Raw genomic sequence first — 14600 nt, 5'->3', positions numbered from 1 at the left:
CTGCTCACTTAAAAGAAAGACACCTTTTTTATGACTTCACATGCTGAGGGCCAAATGCCAACTTCTGTGTAGGCACAGGCAGTTCACTGAGAGCTTCTATTCCCAGGCTATAAGAGCCACAGGTATTGGCAGCCCTTTGGGCAGCTGTAGTGCCCGGGCAAACTGCCCTGCTTGCAGCAATGTTGGCAAAGGAGAGCATCTGAAATGGCCCTTGTTTAATTGCCTGTGAATGAGACATGCTGCATAAGGCAACACAGATGCCGCTGCATTAATCCTTACGTTTAATGTTAGTGTATTTTCTTTCTGGTGTTGTTGTTTGTTGTTCCAAATCCTATTTATCAGCAGCTCCACTGTGTAAAATATTAGAAACTGCAGTGGGTTTTTAGAGAGTTTCACTTATTAGTGTGCAGAGACTTTACCCTGGCTTTCAACCTTTGTCACTCTTATGATTAGCTTGTGTGGGATTTCATCTGGCCGTCTAGATAAGTGGACCAGGGTTACAGTGGCAGACAATAGGGTTTAAAAAACAAAAACTGAATAAGGGCTGGAAGAGAGGGGCATTTCACATTACCCTTCCTTACTGATCTACACAATATGAATCTATAAATAAATAAATGGTGTTCCCTTATCAACTACATGTTCAGGACCCCCCCCCCCCCCCCCACACCAATTAAAGATTATCGTATCACGATGGCAACACACCCGTTTGACCTAATTTATTTAAATGGTGTTATCCTGGTTTCTAGAACAATTGTATTCACCCTTCAAGTGTAGGAATGCGATCAAAGTGAAATTAAGAGCAAAGAATGAAAACCAATTCCCTGCCTTCCTTACAGCTCATGGAGATCAATAGCAATCCACACACAATGGAAAAAACCCTTACTTGAAACTGCATGCTTTATGAACATAAGTAGGTAGAGTGTATTTATGCTGCATATTTATTCTGCCATGTTAAGTACACAAGCACAATTGTTGTTAAAACAAATGCTCGCATCTTATCTACAGCAGTCCCGTGGTGTTTGCAAAAGTGACGATTTAATATTTAATCTGGATCATCTCCAGATTACAACAAAGGTATTTTTTTAACTAACTAAATAAAATAATGATATGATAAGTCAGGTTTACAGAAGGTTTGATACTCCGTTACTGAAGAGAAAGATAGCAATCTAATGTTTTAATGGAGTCACAGCAAGGAAATGTTTTTGTTTCACCGTGGAAGGACACCAAAAACTAATTCGTACATGGTGAATTGTTGTTTAAGACAGGCAGGAAATAGTTATAAACATAGTTATTCAAACTTTTAACAAAATGCATCAGACAGAATTAATAACTTGATAAAAAACTATATCAAATCTGCATGGTATATAATACAAGATTGTGCTGCACAGTATTTTTTTACCTTTCTTTATATACAATGCAAAGACATATTAATGAATTAATCTTCGTGACAATGTATTTTTATGGTTTCCTTTGACATGATTTATATTGAATTAGTGGCGGTTAGGAAAAAGATTAGCCTTGGATATTTAGATAATCAGTTTAACTTAATTTTTTACAACCTCAGCAAATGTCCCTTTCAATTCCCCACACAGAACACCCTTCCTTGTGAAAGGAAGCTGTAGCAAAACAATCATAATGTTTTTTTCTCCTTTAAGGCATGGGGACTCTCTATTGAATTCCACTAGGGATAAAAAGATTCAATCATATGTACGTGTGTTTATTATTATTATTATTATTAAGCCAAAGGTGTATGTATAGTATTAATTATATTAACTAATATTTCCAGGTAATCCCATTAGTTTCACAGCCGGTGTATATTACATTTAAAACAAATATATTTCACAAGCTATTAGTTTCTTTCCAAGGCTTTAATCATCACAATACATTAAATACATTTTCAGGACCAATACAGGGGTCTGATAGAGAAGTAAGGCAAGACCTCATATTGAAATTGATAGTTTCATTATCATAATGACTGTTACCCAAGAGGTAGTCCAGGGCAATCAAAAATTTAACATTACATGTTGAAGGAGCAACCAGCAAATAGCATGCATGTGTTTAATAACCAGTGGATATTTGTCACAAAACCTTCTATAGTTTATTATAAGCACTCTTTTCTCTAATGGGAAGAAAATAGTGATTAACAATAAGAGAGAAAAGCTTACACAGTGCATTCTAATTACTCAACAAGCAGTAAAGACATTGCTTATTAGCATTGTAAAATTTGCAACAGCAGCATTTTGTTTTATTCAAGCCCTGATTTCAAAAGACAGCTCTTTGCTATGCCAATGATTGCGTTAAAGGGCTCCTCGATTAGGTCATTCAAAAAGAAGACTATAAGTGATTTAAAGACAAAATACATTTTAAGTAGAACACATCTGACTGCGATAGTGGCAAAATAAATTAAGGACATACTTGTATTCCCTTTTTTCCCTCTTATTATTCATTTGTGTTGCACTCTGTTATTTTTGTTGGCAATTTTGCTCTGTTAACTCAATCAATTTTCAATTTCACCCATCATGTATACAGCCAACCAGAAATGTCAATTGTTATTCAATAGATACATTTTCCTATATATATATATATATATGAAACCTCAGTGAAGCAATTGTCCTTCAAACTCATGACTGCTTGAATTATGTGTATTATTTTTTGCTTACAACATATACCCTTTAAGCAGCTTTAATATTAAAAGTCCTGATAACACCACTATGAAATATATATTAATAAATCTGGCCCAGGGGGTTGTTTTGAATCTTTAATTGAATGCCATGTAATTATTCTAGTACACTGTTCACCCCTTAAGCCCAGAAGTGCTTCTTAAATGGTATGGTATCTTTCGCAAATGTCCCATCTCTCCCAGGGGTCTACAGTAACATATATTAAAGTTGATTTTGAAAATGATAATTGTGTGTCAACATAAAACCAATCTACACAATACAAGAGAAGCGCTGAAGGGAAGATGACCCTTGGAGTGAAGGGTTACAATTGATTACTTGTATTTATGGCTGCATTTCTGATATTGATCTTGGGTGGCTCGTGAAATTGTCGTATAACAAGGCGATTTCTCCGATTTGTTTCTTTCCTTTCCTTTTTTTTCTCCTTGAGTCTGTTTCTCTTGCACCACACAACAGGCACTACACATATTTAGTGCACAGTTAATTGACACATTTTATATTTCTTTAACAACTCTTATTGTGTCTGTTGACAAACGTGAATCAATATTACTAAGAGATGTGCCATATTTTCATTTGATAATAAATACCAATATTGTTTCACTTCACTGATTAAGCTGGGCAATGCCAATATGGCCTTTACTGAATATGGAAGGAATCTGCTTAACAAAATGTTCTTCATAACCTGTATAATAGTAACTTGGCACAGCTGGAACATTACACAAATAAACCCAAGGCTTGTAAGCCACATAGCCACTGAAAATGCGAGCGTGTTTGTGAAACATACATTATTTTAAATGAAGACCCCCTTTCCATAATGATTTCAAGTTCCTGTCTCCTGAAACATATCCTTCACACTTGCCTCAACTGATTTCCACAAAGGAAACAAAGAAACTTATTTTAGGAACTAATTATAGTGGTTACTAAAGCATATGGCTATTTGCTTGTCTCCTGTTTGTCATGCAACCTATGTCAGCCATGGGCATCAATTATACGTCAATTGCATGTTACTAAATCACCAGAAAATTCAGGCTTTGGTTGACTTGGTTACATTGCCAAAGTCTGCTGTTTTCCCAGATTCTGCGGGCAGTTATGTAAGGAGCAACACTGATAAGGAAACCTTGACTATACAGAATATGTAATATATTGTTGCCTGAACCCCTGCTCTTGCTTTTGAAAATAGATCTATATTCTTGCTGAAAGTAAAAAAGCATCAGGAAAATATGCATAGATTGGTGCACTGGAAGCTTCAAAGCTTTAAACGTGTGCAAGTATCTGTGCTAGGTTCTCTTGAACTCGGGAAACTAACCAAAACGTACAACATATATAATGTATGTGGATACCCCTAATTTTTAAGAAGATGATTATCATTGCATTATGATTAGATTATTATGCATTTTCCCCATGGTTGGAATAATATTATGTTTTTTTTAACAATTGAGTTCAGGCTAGGGTTTCATATTTACTGTCACCTTTTACTTCTAATACGGTTGCATTTCTACTGGATTAACTAAACATGTATACCTATATCTCCTTTGTAATTGTCTTGTAACACAACCACAGCCACTATTAGGAGGATCCAAGCCCACTGGTAATCCTGATAAAAACAAAAGTGACAATTTAATATCAAGTGAGATCATTTAATTATAACTGTCATTTGTTAAATGAGGTGAATATATAACTCTGCTAAACAAACAGCAGTCATGCTCTTTTATTGTTTACCCCAGACTACAAAGGCCTACAAGAATAAATCAAAGATATCTAATTGAACTAAATTAGTTTCTTTTTGCAGTATGGTTTATTTTAGACAATGAATGCTGGTTTACTTTGAGCTGGTGCTCCCTTTGAGGCCTCACCACACCCACTTTTTTATTTATATTTTATGACTGGCAAACAGCAGGAATGCCAGCTAAGTTTGTTTGCTCCTAGTTGATCGTGGCTTTTGACCCAGCACACAGAGCGTGCCAGGTCTGTATGGGAGGTGCCCTGCGAAAGCTCCTATAAAATGAGCAAAGCTGGATTGGATGCATTCAGGGCCACTTGAACCCTGTATATGAGACACAAAGCTTGTTGTATGTTTCCTTTTTCATGTTTTTAATGAAACCTACAGGTAGTGTACTAGTACGATTATCCAATTGCAACACTCACCATAACTATTATATATTCCATGTTAGAATACTTTAAAATAATTCAAACTACAGCAAAAGTGCTATTCTTCCACCTCGTTAGGGAGGCTTGATCCAACATATTGACTCAAAATGACATTCATTATGTAGGCCTATTACAGAACCGCACTAATACGTCTTCTATTTATTTATTCGTTTTTGCTAAATCACATTTATTTGACGTTTCTGTGATTACTGTGTAATTACTTTGCAGGCAAAATGTTCTCAATCCCTAAAAACATGTTTTGTTAATAGGGGTCATGGCACCACCTATTGGGCATTTGAAGTCACTACAAGCAACAGCAGTGCAGGCCTTTGGCAACTTTCTACAGGAGAGAGAAAGACAGAGCAGACATTGTACTTTTATTCTTCTTCTTTTGGATAATAATACAGAGCACCTCTCTATATATATTTTGGCAAACTGCAATTTGGCCATTCCGTGAAAAGGTCGACACCCACGTTAAAATGACAAAATGCTTATTGATTTGGACTGTAGTGGGCTATTTGTGGTGCTGAAATAAATCAAATACACACTTTTTTATGCAGTAGTGTGAGGAACATTTGGCATATTTTGAGATTAATTCATTCAAAAGTAAAGAATGATTGAATATTATTTTCAGTAAAGAGGTTTAAAAGTCTCTCTGCACTAAATAAGGAAGTATTACATATATTGATTATTTCCAGGTTTTGTTTCCTCCAGACAGTTTCTCGAGTATGAAAAAGATAATGTCATCATCATAAACATAATGTTCAACAGTAAATATCTCACCGACATTAAAATCAAACTAAAGAAATCTCCATGACATTTTAAACTTAAAATACAGGATCATATATCAAACAGAAACCGTGTGTGCACGTCAGTCCCGTCCACGCCGCACTGCTGTGTTTACTTCTTACTACGTCATTAAAGCGTATGACGTACCGGGGTCAGAGGTAACGCACAGAAGACAAAGATGGCGGCTCCCACCATTGAAACATGTTACGTTTCTTGTTGTGCGAATCGTACCCCCAATGCACTTTCCTGGGGGAGAGGAGGACTTGTTGCGTTCGGTACATGCAACTCTGTGGCTCTGTATCATCCGCAGGTAATACCGTGCTCGTCTGACAAGCTCAGAGCTTGAACAGTGCTCATGCATGAGGCAGTCTCCAGTAAAACATGCTCTTTGATATCCAGACAGGTCATTTGTGTTATAAACAAGACGTCACTGATAAAATTATAGTTTGTAATATCATCCTCGTATTTCTATTTAAATGTAACTCATTTGATTCGGGATCTTGGATTATTTCTCGTCTTGAGCTACACCGGCATTACAATGTGTATTCTGTTAAGTCATTGTTTCCATTTACAGTTTGCCTTGTATTGAGAATCATCAGTGTTTTAATATTGTCGTTTTTGCTGTTGGGGAATATTACTGAATTACAACCAAATGAGACGTAATTCAGAAGCAGTCTGTCTCACGTTTATTTAATTTTATATGCATCCTTCACCAATCTGATATTAAACAGTCTACCTGTTGAAAGTTAGACATTGTAGCCCCAAAACAGTCCAGTTGCAGGTTTATAATTCATGTTAATAAAACTCATAAACCTTTATATATATATATATATATAACTAAGTATTATACAATGTCATGTCACATGGATACTAAGTGATCTTCTGTTATCAGAAAAGAACCGTCATTGCCACTCTGAATGGACACACCGGTAGAGTGAACTCTGTGCAGTGGGTGCACAGACATGACTGTGGTGAGTTCCCAAATCATTTAAAAAAATTGTCCATTAATTTGACTTAGGCATAAGTGACTCTTATTGAAAGTCTAGAAATGGTTCAAATGATATATCATTTTATGTCAAACCCAAGGAATGTGAAAGCAGGTGCTGAACACATCAATTAAAATAAATAAATAAATAAATAAATAAATACTAATTTCAGTTCTTATTTTTTACGTCTTTTGTAGCTCCAGAAACAGAACTGGTGTCTGGAGGGTCTGATAATCAAGTCCTTGTGTGGGAGGTCCAGGATGGGAAGGTATGATGTTTGGTCATAATCCCAGAGCACTTTTCACCAAGTGGGCAGTTTAGGACCCAGAATGACCTGTTAATTAGTATCATGGTCATGAAGAATCATGAAGTCTACATAAAGACTGTTAATTGTTTCCTTTTGACAGCTTGATCGCTGAAATACATAGTGGATATTTATATAATATTCTTTATATAAATTAAACTTATTTAGAGTTTTTTCATTGTGGGATACCTGATCTGTTCTTAACTCCTGTAAATATGTTTCAATCTACCCACTTTAACTGCCAAACTCACTAGTGTCCATTTTAAATGGGGTACATGTGATCCCTGTGTCAGAGCAGCTCATTTCAATGCATTGGGGGTCTTTACAATTGTCTTTTTTTTTTCCCTTTTCCTAGTTTGTCAAGTCTGGACAGTGTTGTGGCCACACTGGAGCGGTCAGTGCATTGGATGCTATTTACCTGGGAACTGCAGATGCCCCTCAGTTACTCATTGCCTCGACTGCCTCTGACTCGACAGTTAAAATCTGGATGAAGCAAGGCTCGCACAGTAAGGGGTTTATCAATAGGTGCATTATGAGACAGAAAAAGCTTATTTTAGGGCAGAACAAATCTAACAACACATGGAATTGAAAACGTTTCCTTGTTTGTCTAAAGATTATTTTGTTATTATCTCCTCATTCTAATGTGTGACTTGACCGCTCTCTCTGGGTGTGGCGGGCCAGGAAAGATCCAAGTCTGTGATTGGTTTCGAGTGCTCATTTATTTCTGACATCATCCAAGTTTTTCTTTTGTAATATAAGATGACATTTCTAACAATTATTATTAGTATTATTATTTTTAAATGAAAAACGACTTAACATCCTGAAATATGTTAATGCACTTATAATACACTAAGTAATATTTTAAAATATTAACTGCTTTTAAGAAACTTCATAAGATTACTTTTTCAGTGTGTTAATTTTTCCAGTATCCATTAGTAGTGCTTAATAGCCCTTTATTTAACCTTTTCCATTTACTTAAACATGCTTCCATTTACTTAAGCATTTTAACATGGCACTATTTATAAAAGGTTAAAACAACATTGTTCTGCTGGAAGATTTTATTGCCGTATTTCCCGAAACAATGACAACAAAGCAGTCATTGTAAGGATATTGTTTTGGAGGCTATGGAGCTTGAAGAGGTTAAATATATCTGGAGGTCTTCACACTCTTCTTGACCTGTCTAGAAGCCAGGTTTTTGGGAAATGATGTTGTGTGACAGATGTCACAATGCATCTTAAAATCCTCAATCACCCAGTCTGTGTCACACACTGTTGAATTGTCTTTTTTTTTCATTGTTAAAATGTATATTTAGATAACTTGGAAAGAAAATACTCTACATAAATGCTTATATATTGTTTAATATCACCTTTAGCACAGTGCCTGCAGACATTATGCTTTGGAAATGGATTCATGATGGATGTTTCGCTGACACTGTTACCTCACAGCAATGGTGAGTGGTATGCTATTGTTTTTCAGCATGTTTTATTTGAATTAAGAAAAAGACAATGATAGTTTGCACCTATATAAACGTACCTTTCCTGTAAGGATAGAACATCTGCCCAGTGACACAGTTTCTGCTGTATGTGATGAAAACAATGAACAGGAAGTCATTGTGTATCGGGGTTATAGTTAAAATGTTTATTTTTCTATAAACAAAAATCTAAACTAGTTTTGTTTTCTTTCTATTTAATATCCCACTGACACTTGTTTACACTTTCAAATTCTGGAACTCAATTTGGAATGGTTCCTGAATATGCAAAGTGAACGTCACACCTTGAGTTGTGGAGCTAATGAGAGGCCCACTCAAGCCTCACTTCTCCTCTGGCCTGGGCTATATGCCGTGAGCTAGTCTGGAAGTGAGAGATGTCTCACAGGAGCATGGAGCATACGTTTGGAGACCAGACTGTAAATATTAATGAATCATTCCCAACTGACCTTTGGAATGTGAAAGTATGCTCTGGTGACACAGGACATGAAAACAATTGAGGAAAGAACAACATAAGGAATACTATTTCTTGTTTGTACTTTAAAGAACTTACATTTTGTTTGTTTAAAGAAAACCCAGAAATTATATAAAATAAATCTTGCACTTTTTAAAAAGGCAATTCATGTAACACAATTTAGTCCAGCATTGATTGAAACCATTATCCCCTCCCTTGCTTTCCTTCTCTTACTTTTGCTTTTCTCCCCCAATGCTTGTTGTAGCCCTTCTTAGTCCCTGGTCACATTCTTAAAACATGAAAGACGCACTTAGATATTGTCTTTAAGTGCAGATGTCATTTTTATTTTTATTTTTTTAATTTACTGGAACAGATTGCTAAGATGTTAGAAGTGGAGATAGTTTGACACGGCTTTGTGCTTTCAGTGCCCGTCCTGGCATGTGGAGGCGATGACTGTCGGGTCCACTTGTTTATTCGACAGAACGGACAGGTGAGTCTTTATCACTTGCACCTGTGTTGAGCATTCAATAACCTGCGAAAGAAGAGATGGGTTTCTGCTTTGCTTTTGTGGATTAAAACCGAATTTGAATGCGTTTAGTTATTTCGTGCAGCAGCACACAGTAGGAAATGTATAGTATTGTGCTGTGTCAACAAGCGCCGCTTATTTCCACGTTGAATTGTTAGACCCTAATTAGTGTGACCCCTTATATCCTACCTGTCAACCTTGACCTTTTTTGCCTTCTTAACAGGCATTTATGTAGATTACACTTTAATTGTATTCACTGTTACTTGTGGATAATGTTTTGGTGATATTGTTAATTCATGAATTTGAAGCATCAACAATATTTCAAAGAAAAGCTGTATTTAGCTGTACTGGTTTTATCAATCCATGTGTCTTTTCTCCAGTTCGAAAAGGTGTTCTCTCTGCTCGGGCATGAAGACTGGATCAGAGGAGTGGAGTGGGCTGTCAAGGGTGAGGTTTATTTATTTATTCATGAACAGATTTCCCTTCTGGATGGAATTGAGAATGAACGCTCAACAGATGTGAATACACAATGCAATAAGCGGTGTCACTTAGCTGCTAGAACTTGTGTTGGTGTGCTCAGGTTCTTTGACTAGCTCTTCACAGAAAGCGTGTTGTGTACAAGGTGTTTAGTACCTGTGACTTTGTGTAGGCCGTTATTTGCTTCAAGGATCACCTGCTTGGTAGGGGTGTTATAAATAACAGGTTTTAAGATCAACAGTGAATGTATTTTTCTATAAGGATGCCCATGTGGATTTGAAAGTGGAAGTGTATATGTTAAGAGGAGGAAAAATTATACAAGGTAGATTGTATTTTCATCTGTCAGAGAATTCAAGAGAAATGCATTTAAGTAGATACTCTAATCCCAGAAACGTTGCAGGATATTTATTCAGAATTTTAATCTGTCAAAATCCATACTTATTTCCTACAAATCTAAATATCCACTCATTCTACTTCTTGTGTGTGTGGTGTTAAATATTTTTATAATGCATGAAACAGGCTTTGGCTCTTAGCAGAAACAAGATTCCCAGAACCTTGTGAAATATTTAAAGAAATGAGTGCGCTCTACAGTTCATTTGATAAATGTTTTTCTTTACTTTTTATTTTAAAATCACAGATGGGGAAATGTTATTAGCGAGTTGCTCCCAGGACTGTCTGATAAGAATGTGGAAAGTGTTTGCAAAGTCAGACAACATTATGGCCGATCACGATGTGGAGACGATCAAAATGAAAGAGGACGTCATTGTGGTGAAATTGGAGGGTGAGGTGTTCTTACTTGTTTCCACGGTCTCTTCGTTTTCTCCAGAGTTTTGTAAGCTGCATTTGAGCACAATAACTCAACTGCAGTACTGGCACTCTAGATAAATTGGTCTGAGATCAATGTACACGGACTCCTTACGTCAGATATAGCCCACAACGTACCTAGTCAGCTTACCACAACTGTCATATCGCTGACTCTAGCTCTTTTGCAGTTGCATTGTATTTCAAGTTGCAGACATAACTGTATTGTATAGTTCATATAGGTGCAGTTTTCTGCTGATTTGGGGCGCTGTTGGATTTATCCCAATTGTACAAATAAGAGATTGTAGGTGGGGGGAATGGGTTAAAACCCATAATTATCAGTCATTTTACAATACTTCCAATTACATGAATAGTAAATAACTGTCCCTGGTGCAAGAGTAAGATGTACAGATTTCATAAAATGATTTTTTTTTTTTTTTTTTTGGATAGATTCTTTCACATCCTATGCTGTTACCCTTGAGACAGTCCTGGCAGGCCATGAAAACTGGGTGTATGGGGTGCACTGGCAGCCTCCTTTCCTTAAAGGTAAAGTGGAATCTTATGTAAATGATTCATTTAAAATGTGGGTGTCTTTTTATTAATATATTTAAACAGTATAAAGACAGTCCAATTCACTAAGCCCCAACTGGAATGTCCTAGTTCTTGGTTGAGTTCATGATGCTATTGACCTTAATAAGTACTCCAGGAATAGTGGAAGCAAAACAGTCCCATAACATAAAATATTCATCACCATATTTAACATTAGGTATGAGGTTCTGTTCTGCACGGCAAGATGCACTTGTGTCCTGTACCATGGAGGTTTACCACTGTTCCACTGGTTTTATCCGTTGCCTGATTTATGATGGTCAACAACCATTTGTCTCTCTCAATTTGTGAGTTAATTGCCTTTCCCCATGGTGATGGATTACAAATGGATTTTGTGTGTTACCTAATTTGTATACCCCAGTGAAACAGGAAGTCATGGAAGGCCACAATAGAGTTCCTTAAGACTGAGATGTACTTAAAAAATAGAATGTTAATGCAGATTGAATCGTTTGATTTTATTTATAGGAATCCTTATGGGTGTCAATAAAAAAATATTACTTGTTAGAAATAAATGTTTTCACTGAGCAATTGTATTAGTATAAAATAAGTCTTCCCATATTTGTTTGCATAATAAAAAGCTCATTACCTGTTTATTTTATACAGCCTTTTTGCTCATATTTAAGGCTTACAATACATTTGTGTGTGTGTGTGTATATATATATATATATATATATATATATATATATATATATAATATGTGTGTGTGTATATATGTATGTGCATATATATTTACACACATCTCATTCTCTTCGAATATATTAATCTAATTGATGTTAACAACCAAAGGAGTAATCTCAATTTTGCGTACATGGACACACCTTCAGAGGAGGTTAAGACCTGTTAAATGATATTGTGGTGCAATATAATTTTCTTAAAGAATCACTTTTAAGGTTAATTATCTTACTTTAAATGTCATGTAATCCACTGAAAATGATCAGCTCTCTTCAATCGCAGTCCTGCAAACGGTTGTTTTGCGTGCATTTGAGAATCCCAAGGGCTCTGCGCAGTACAATGCAGGCAACGCAGGCTGAGCAGCATTGTGCTTTGTTTTCCTCCCTGTAGATGGCATTGTCCAACAGCCCATGCGTCTGCTGTCTGCATCGATGGATAAAACTGTGATCCTGTGGGGTCCGGATGAGGAGTCCGGCGTGTGGCTGGAGCAGGTCAGTAAGTGGTGATAAACATCAGGCACAGATTGGTTTTCTGTTTTTATTGTTCTTTTGTTTTACCCCCTCTAGAGATCTCCAGTTCATTCTTATAGGTAATTACAGTGGCTTGTAGTTTTTCTATCAGTTGCAGGATCTTCTCTCCTGCTTGTTCTCTTTCCTTGATCTTTCGGTCTCGTCATTAAAGGCACAGGTTATTTGCTTGGGCGGGCAAGCTTGCCAACACTTGTCCTTGTCTGCAGTGCTATTAGAACTGGGCTCTTCAGTTCTGTCTTCATGTAAAATCGGCTTGCATTCTTGTTTTTCATTAAAATATTTCCAGTGTTTAGCAAAACTGTTCTTTTCTGTCTTAACATCCTACATGTAGACATTTCAAGCAAATCACTCTAAAAAAACAACTACAGAAGAATAACTTCAATACTTGCATTGGCTTCTTTTAACATTTTAACACCAAAATTGCTTGTTTAGTCTGGAGCTCAATATTATTTATTTCACTTATGCAAAGGAGACATTTATTTAGACTAAGCCATAATTGTAGTAAAGTGCAAACCGCTCTTAGTCCTGACATTCTTAAGCGATCTTATAAAATTCTCTCTGGCAGGCAAAGCTTTATTTCTTGTATTTTCTCGCTGGTATCAACTGGGGAGTTTACCACGGGAGACTGCAATTCTTCTAATGTGTCCTGTTGTCTCAGTCAAAGCCCAGAACATCTGTTGTTTTCTGAATGCCTTGCTAATTTTAAAACCCCAGATCAGGAAACTGTAAAAGGTAGACTCTGCATCTGCTCCACATTTAAGGAAACCTGTGATCACAGCTATTTAGATATATAATACCTTTGTAATGACTTCCTTTACCTTTTTGTGTGGCATATGTACTACTGGCCAAATAAAGCTATTTTGGTCTTTATTGTGCTCTGTAATCTTCTCTTAATTTGTCAGTACTCTTTATTCTGTTTTTGCATGGGATTTAAAAACAACTAAAAACAAACGGGTTTAATGTAAATGTAAAAATGATGTCTTTTGACACCAATCTGACTTCCTTTCAGTAAGAGCATAGGCTGGATTCAGATGCCTGTAGATAATAGTGTAACATCTGTTCTTTACGGTACTATCTAACTTCAGTATAAGCTCTCTGTAAATAACTTGCTGGCTGTCAGGTGGCTTACAGTTGAAAGCTGGTATAAGCTTTAGGTATATTTGGAAATGCATATTACTATAACAAAAAAAAAAAGAAACATGGTAGAAGTGTCACAGTGTTTAACCCCTTGGTGCCATAGTGTTGTCAAAATGACACGGATCAACTAAAATAAACAAAACCATCTAGTCATTACATTTGAAATGACTACATTTTCCAAGGACTTGATTTTTGCTCTTTCTTCACGGGACGTGTGAAAGTCCTAGTACTCTCCTCCACTCTGATGTTTTGAAACCCCCTGTTTTCCTGTGTATTTGTTAACTGCAGGCTATGAAACAAATGGCCAGTGGCTTCTATCTGCTTAATTAACAGATTTAGAAAAAGGCATTACTCCTGCTGTGATAATTTGCTTAATTTGTAAAATTTACTGGAGAGCTGGCAGCAGTGTAGAGTTCGAGCAAATTGCTGAGAAAAACATCTTAGTAACGAGTCCTTGGTTCAATTAAGGACATTGAAGGAAAGTGAAACGTATCATAGCAAGTGTGACTCTGGAGGAGCTGTAGGCTCTCCCCGACTTCATCAATATTTCACTTATAAATCTCATGCTGTAGACCAGGTATTGACAGAAGATCTTATCTCCATTCTCACCTCAACTCACAGCTGCATGTCTGTTTATTTATTTATTCATCTATTTGTGGTTTTGTTTCTTTTTAAATCAGTATTGCTTATAATACTTATTTAAAAAAGTATTATTTATATATTATTTGCATTATATTCTGTACAGCCCTTACATTTAATTTTTTTATGATATCTCCTCTCATTCGGTTTTCCTTCTGCCTGTAACAGTCTCTCAACCATCTTGGTGTTTTTTTCACCACATACTGGCACAAAGCGATAAGACTTGGATTGCATTACAAATCCATATTGTTTCTCCACTGGTAAACAAGACAGATTACAGATTTTGCTTCTGTGTGGTTGCTGGAGTTTTGCATGATTTATGTCCACTGTTTAGAATAGAATTTAAAATCAATTCAACTACTTTCCA

General features: G+C 36.2%; 1 protein-coding gene across 1 annotated transcript in view; it reads left to right on the top strand.

Moving 5' to 3' along the window:
• The first annotated feature begins 5774 nt into the window (after nt 1–5774).
• Nucleotides 5775–14600, top strand: part of elp2 (elongator acetyltransferase complex subunit 2) — a 32042-nt gene continuing 23216 nt past the window's right edge. Inside the window, exons 1-10 of the mRNA XM_066715760.1 lie at nt 5775–5925; nt 6508–6586; nt 6799–6869; nt 7261–7411; nt 8278–8355; nt 9271–9335; nt 9752–9818; nt 10486–10629; nt 11100–11195; nt 12318–12418. Coding sequence (XP_066571857.1) covers nt 5794–5925; nt 6508–6586; nt 6799–6869; nt 7261–7411; nt 8278–8355; nt 9271–9335; nt 9752–9818; nt 10486–10629; nt 11100–11195; nt 12318–12418 — 984 coding nt within the window. The 5' untranslated portion in view covers nt 5775–5793. The remainder of the gene's footprint in view (nt 5926–6507; nt 6587–6798; nt 6870–7260; nt 7412–8277; nt 8356–9270; nt 9336–9751; nt 9819–10485; nt 10630–11099; nt 11196–12317; nt 12419–14600) is intronic.

Source organism: Amia ocellicauda, chromosome 10 (genome assembly GCF_036373705.1).
Source record: "Amia ocellicauda isolate fAmiCal2 chromosome 10, fAmiCal2.hap1, whole genome shotgun sequence".
Lineage (NCBI taxonomy): Eukaryota > Metazoa > Chordata > Actinopteri > Amiiformes > Amiidae > Amia > Amia ocellicauda.
The sequence above is the reverse complement of the archived record's forward strand: the minus strand, read 5'-3'. Positions and strand labels throughout refer to the sequence as shown.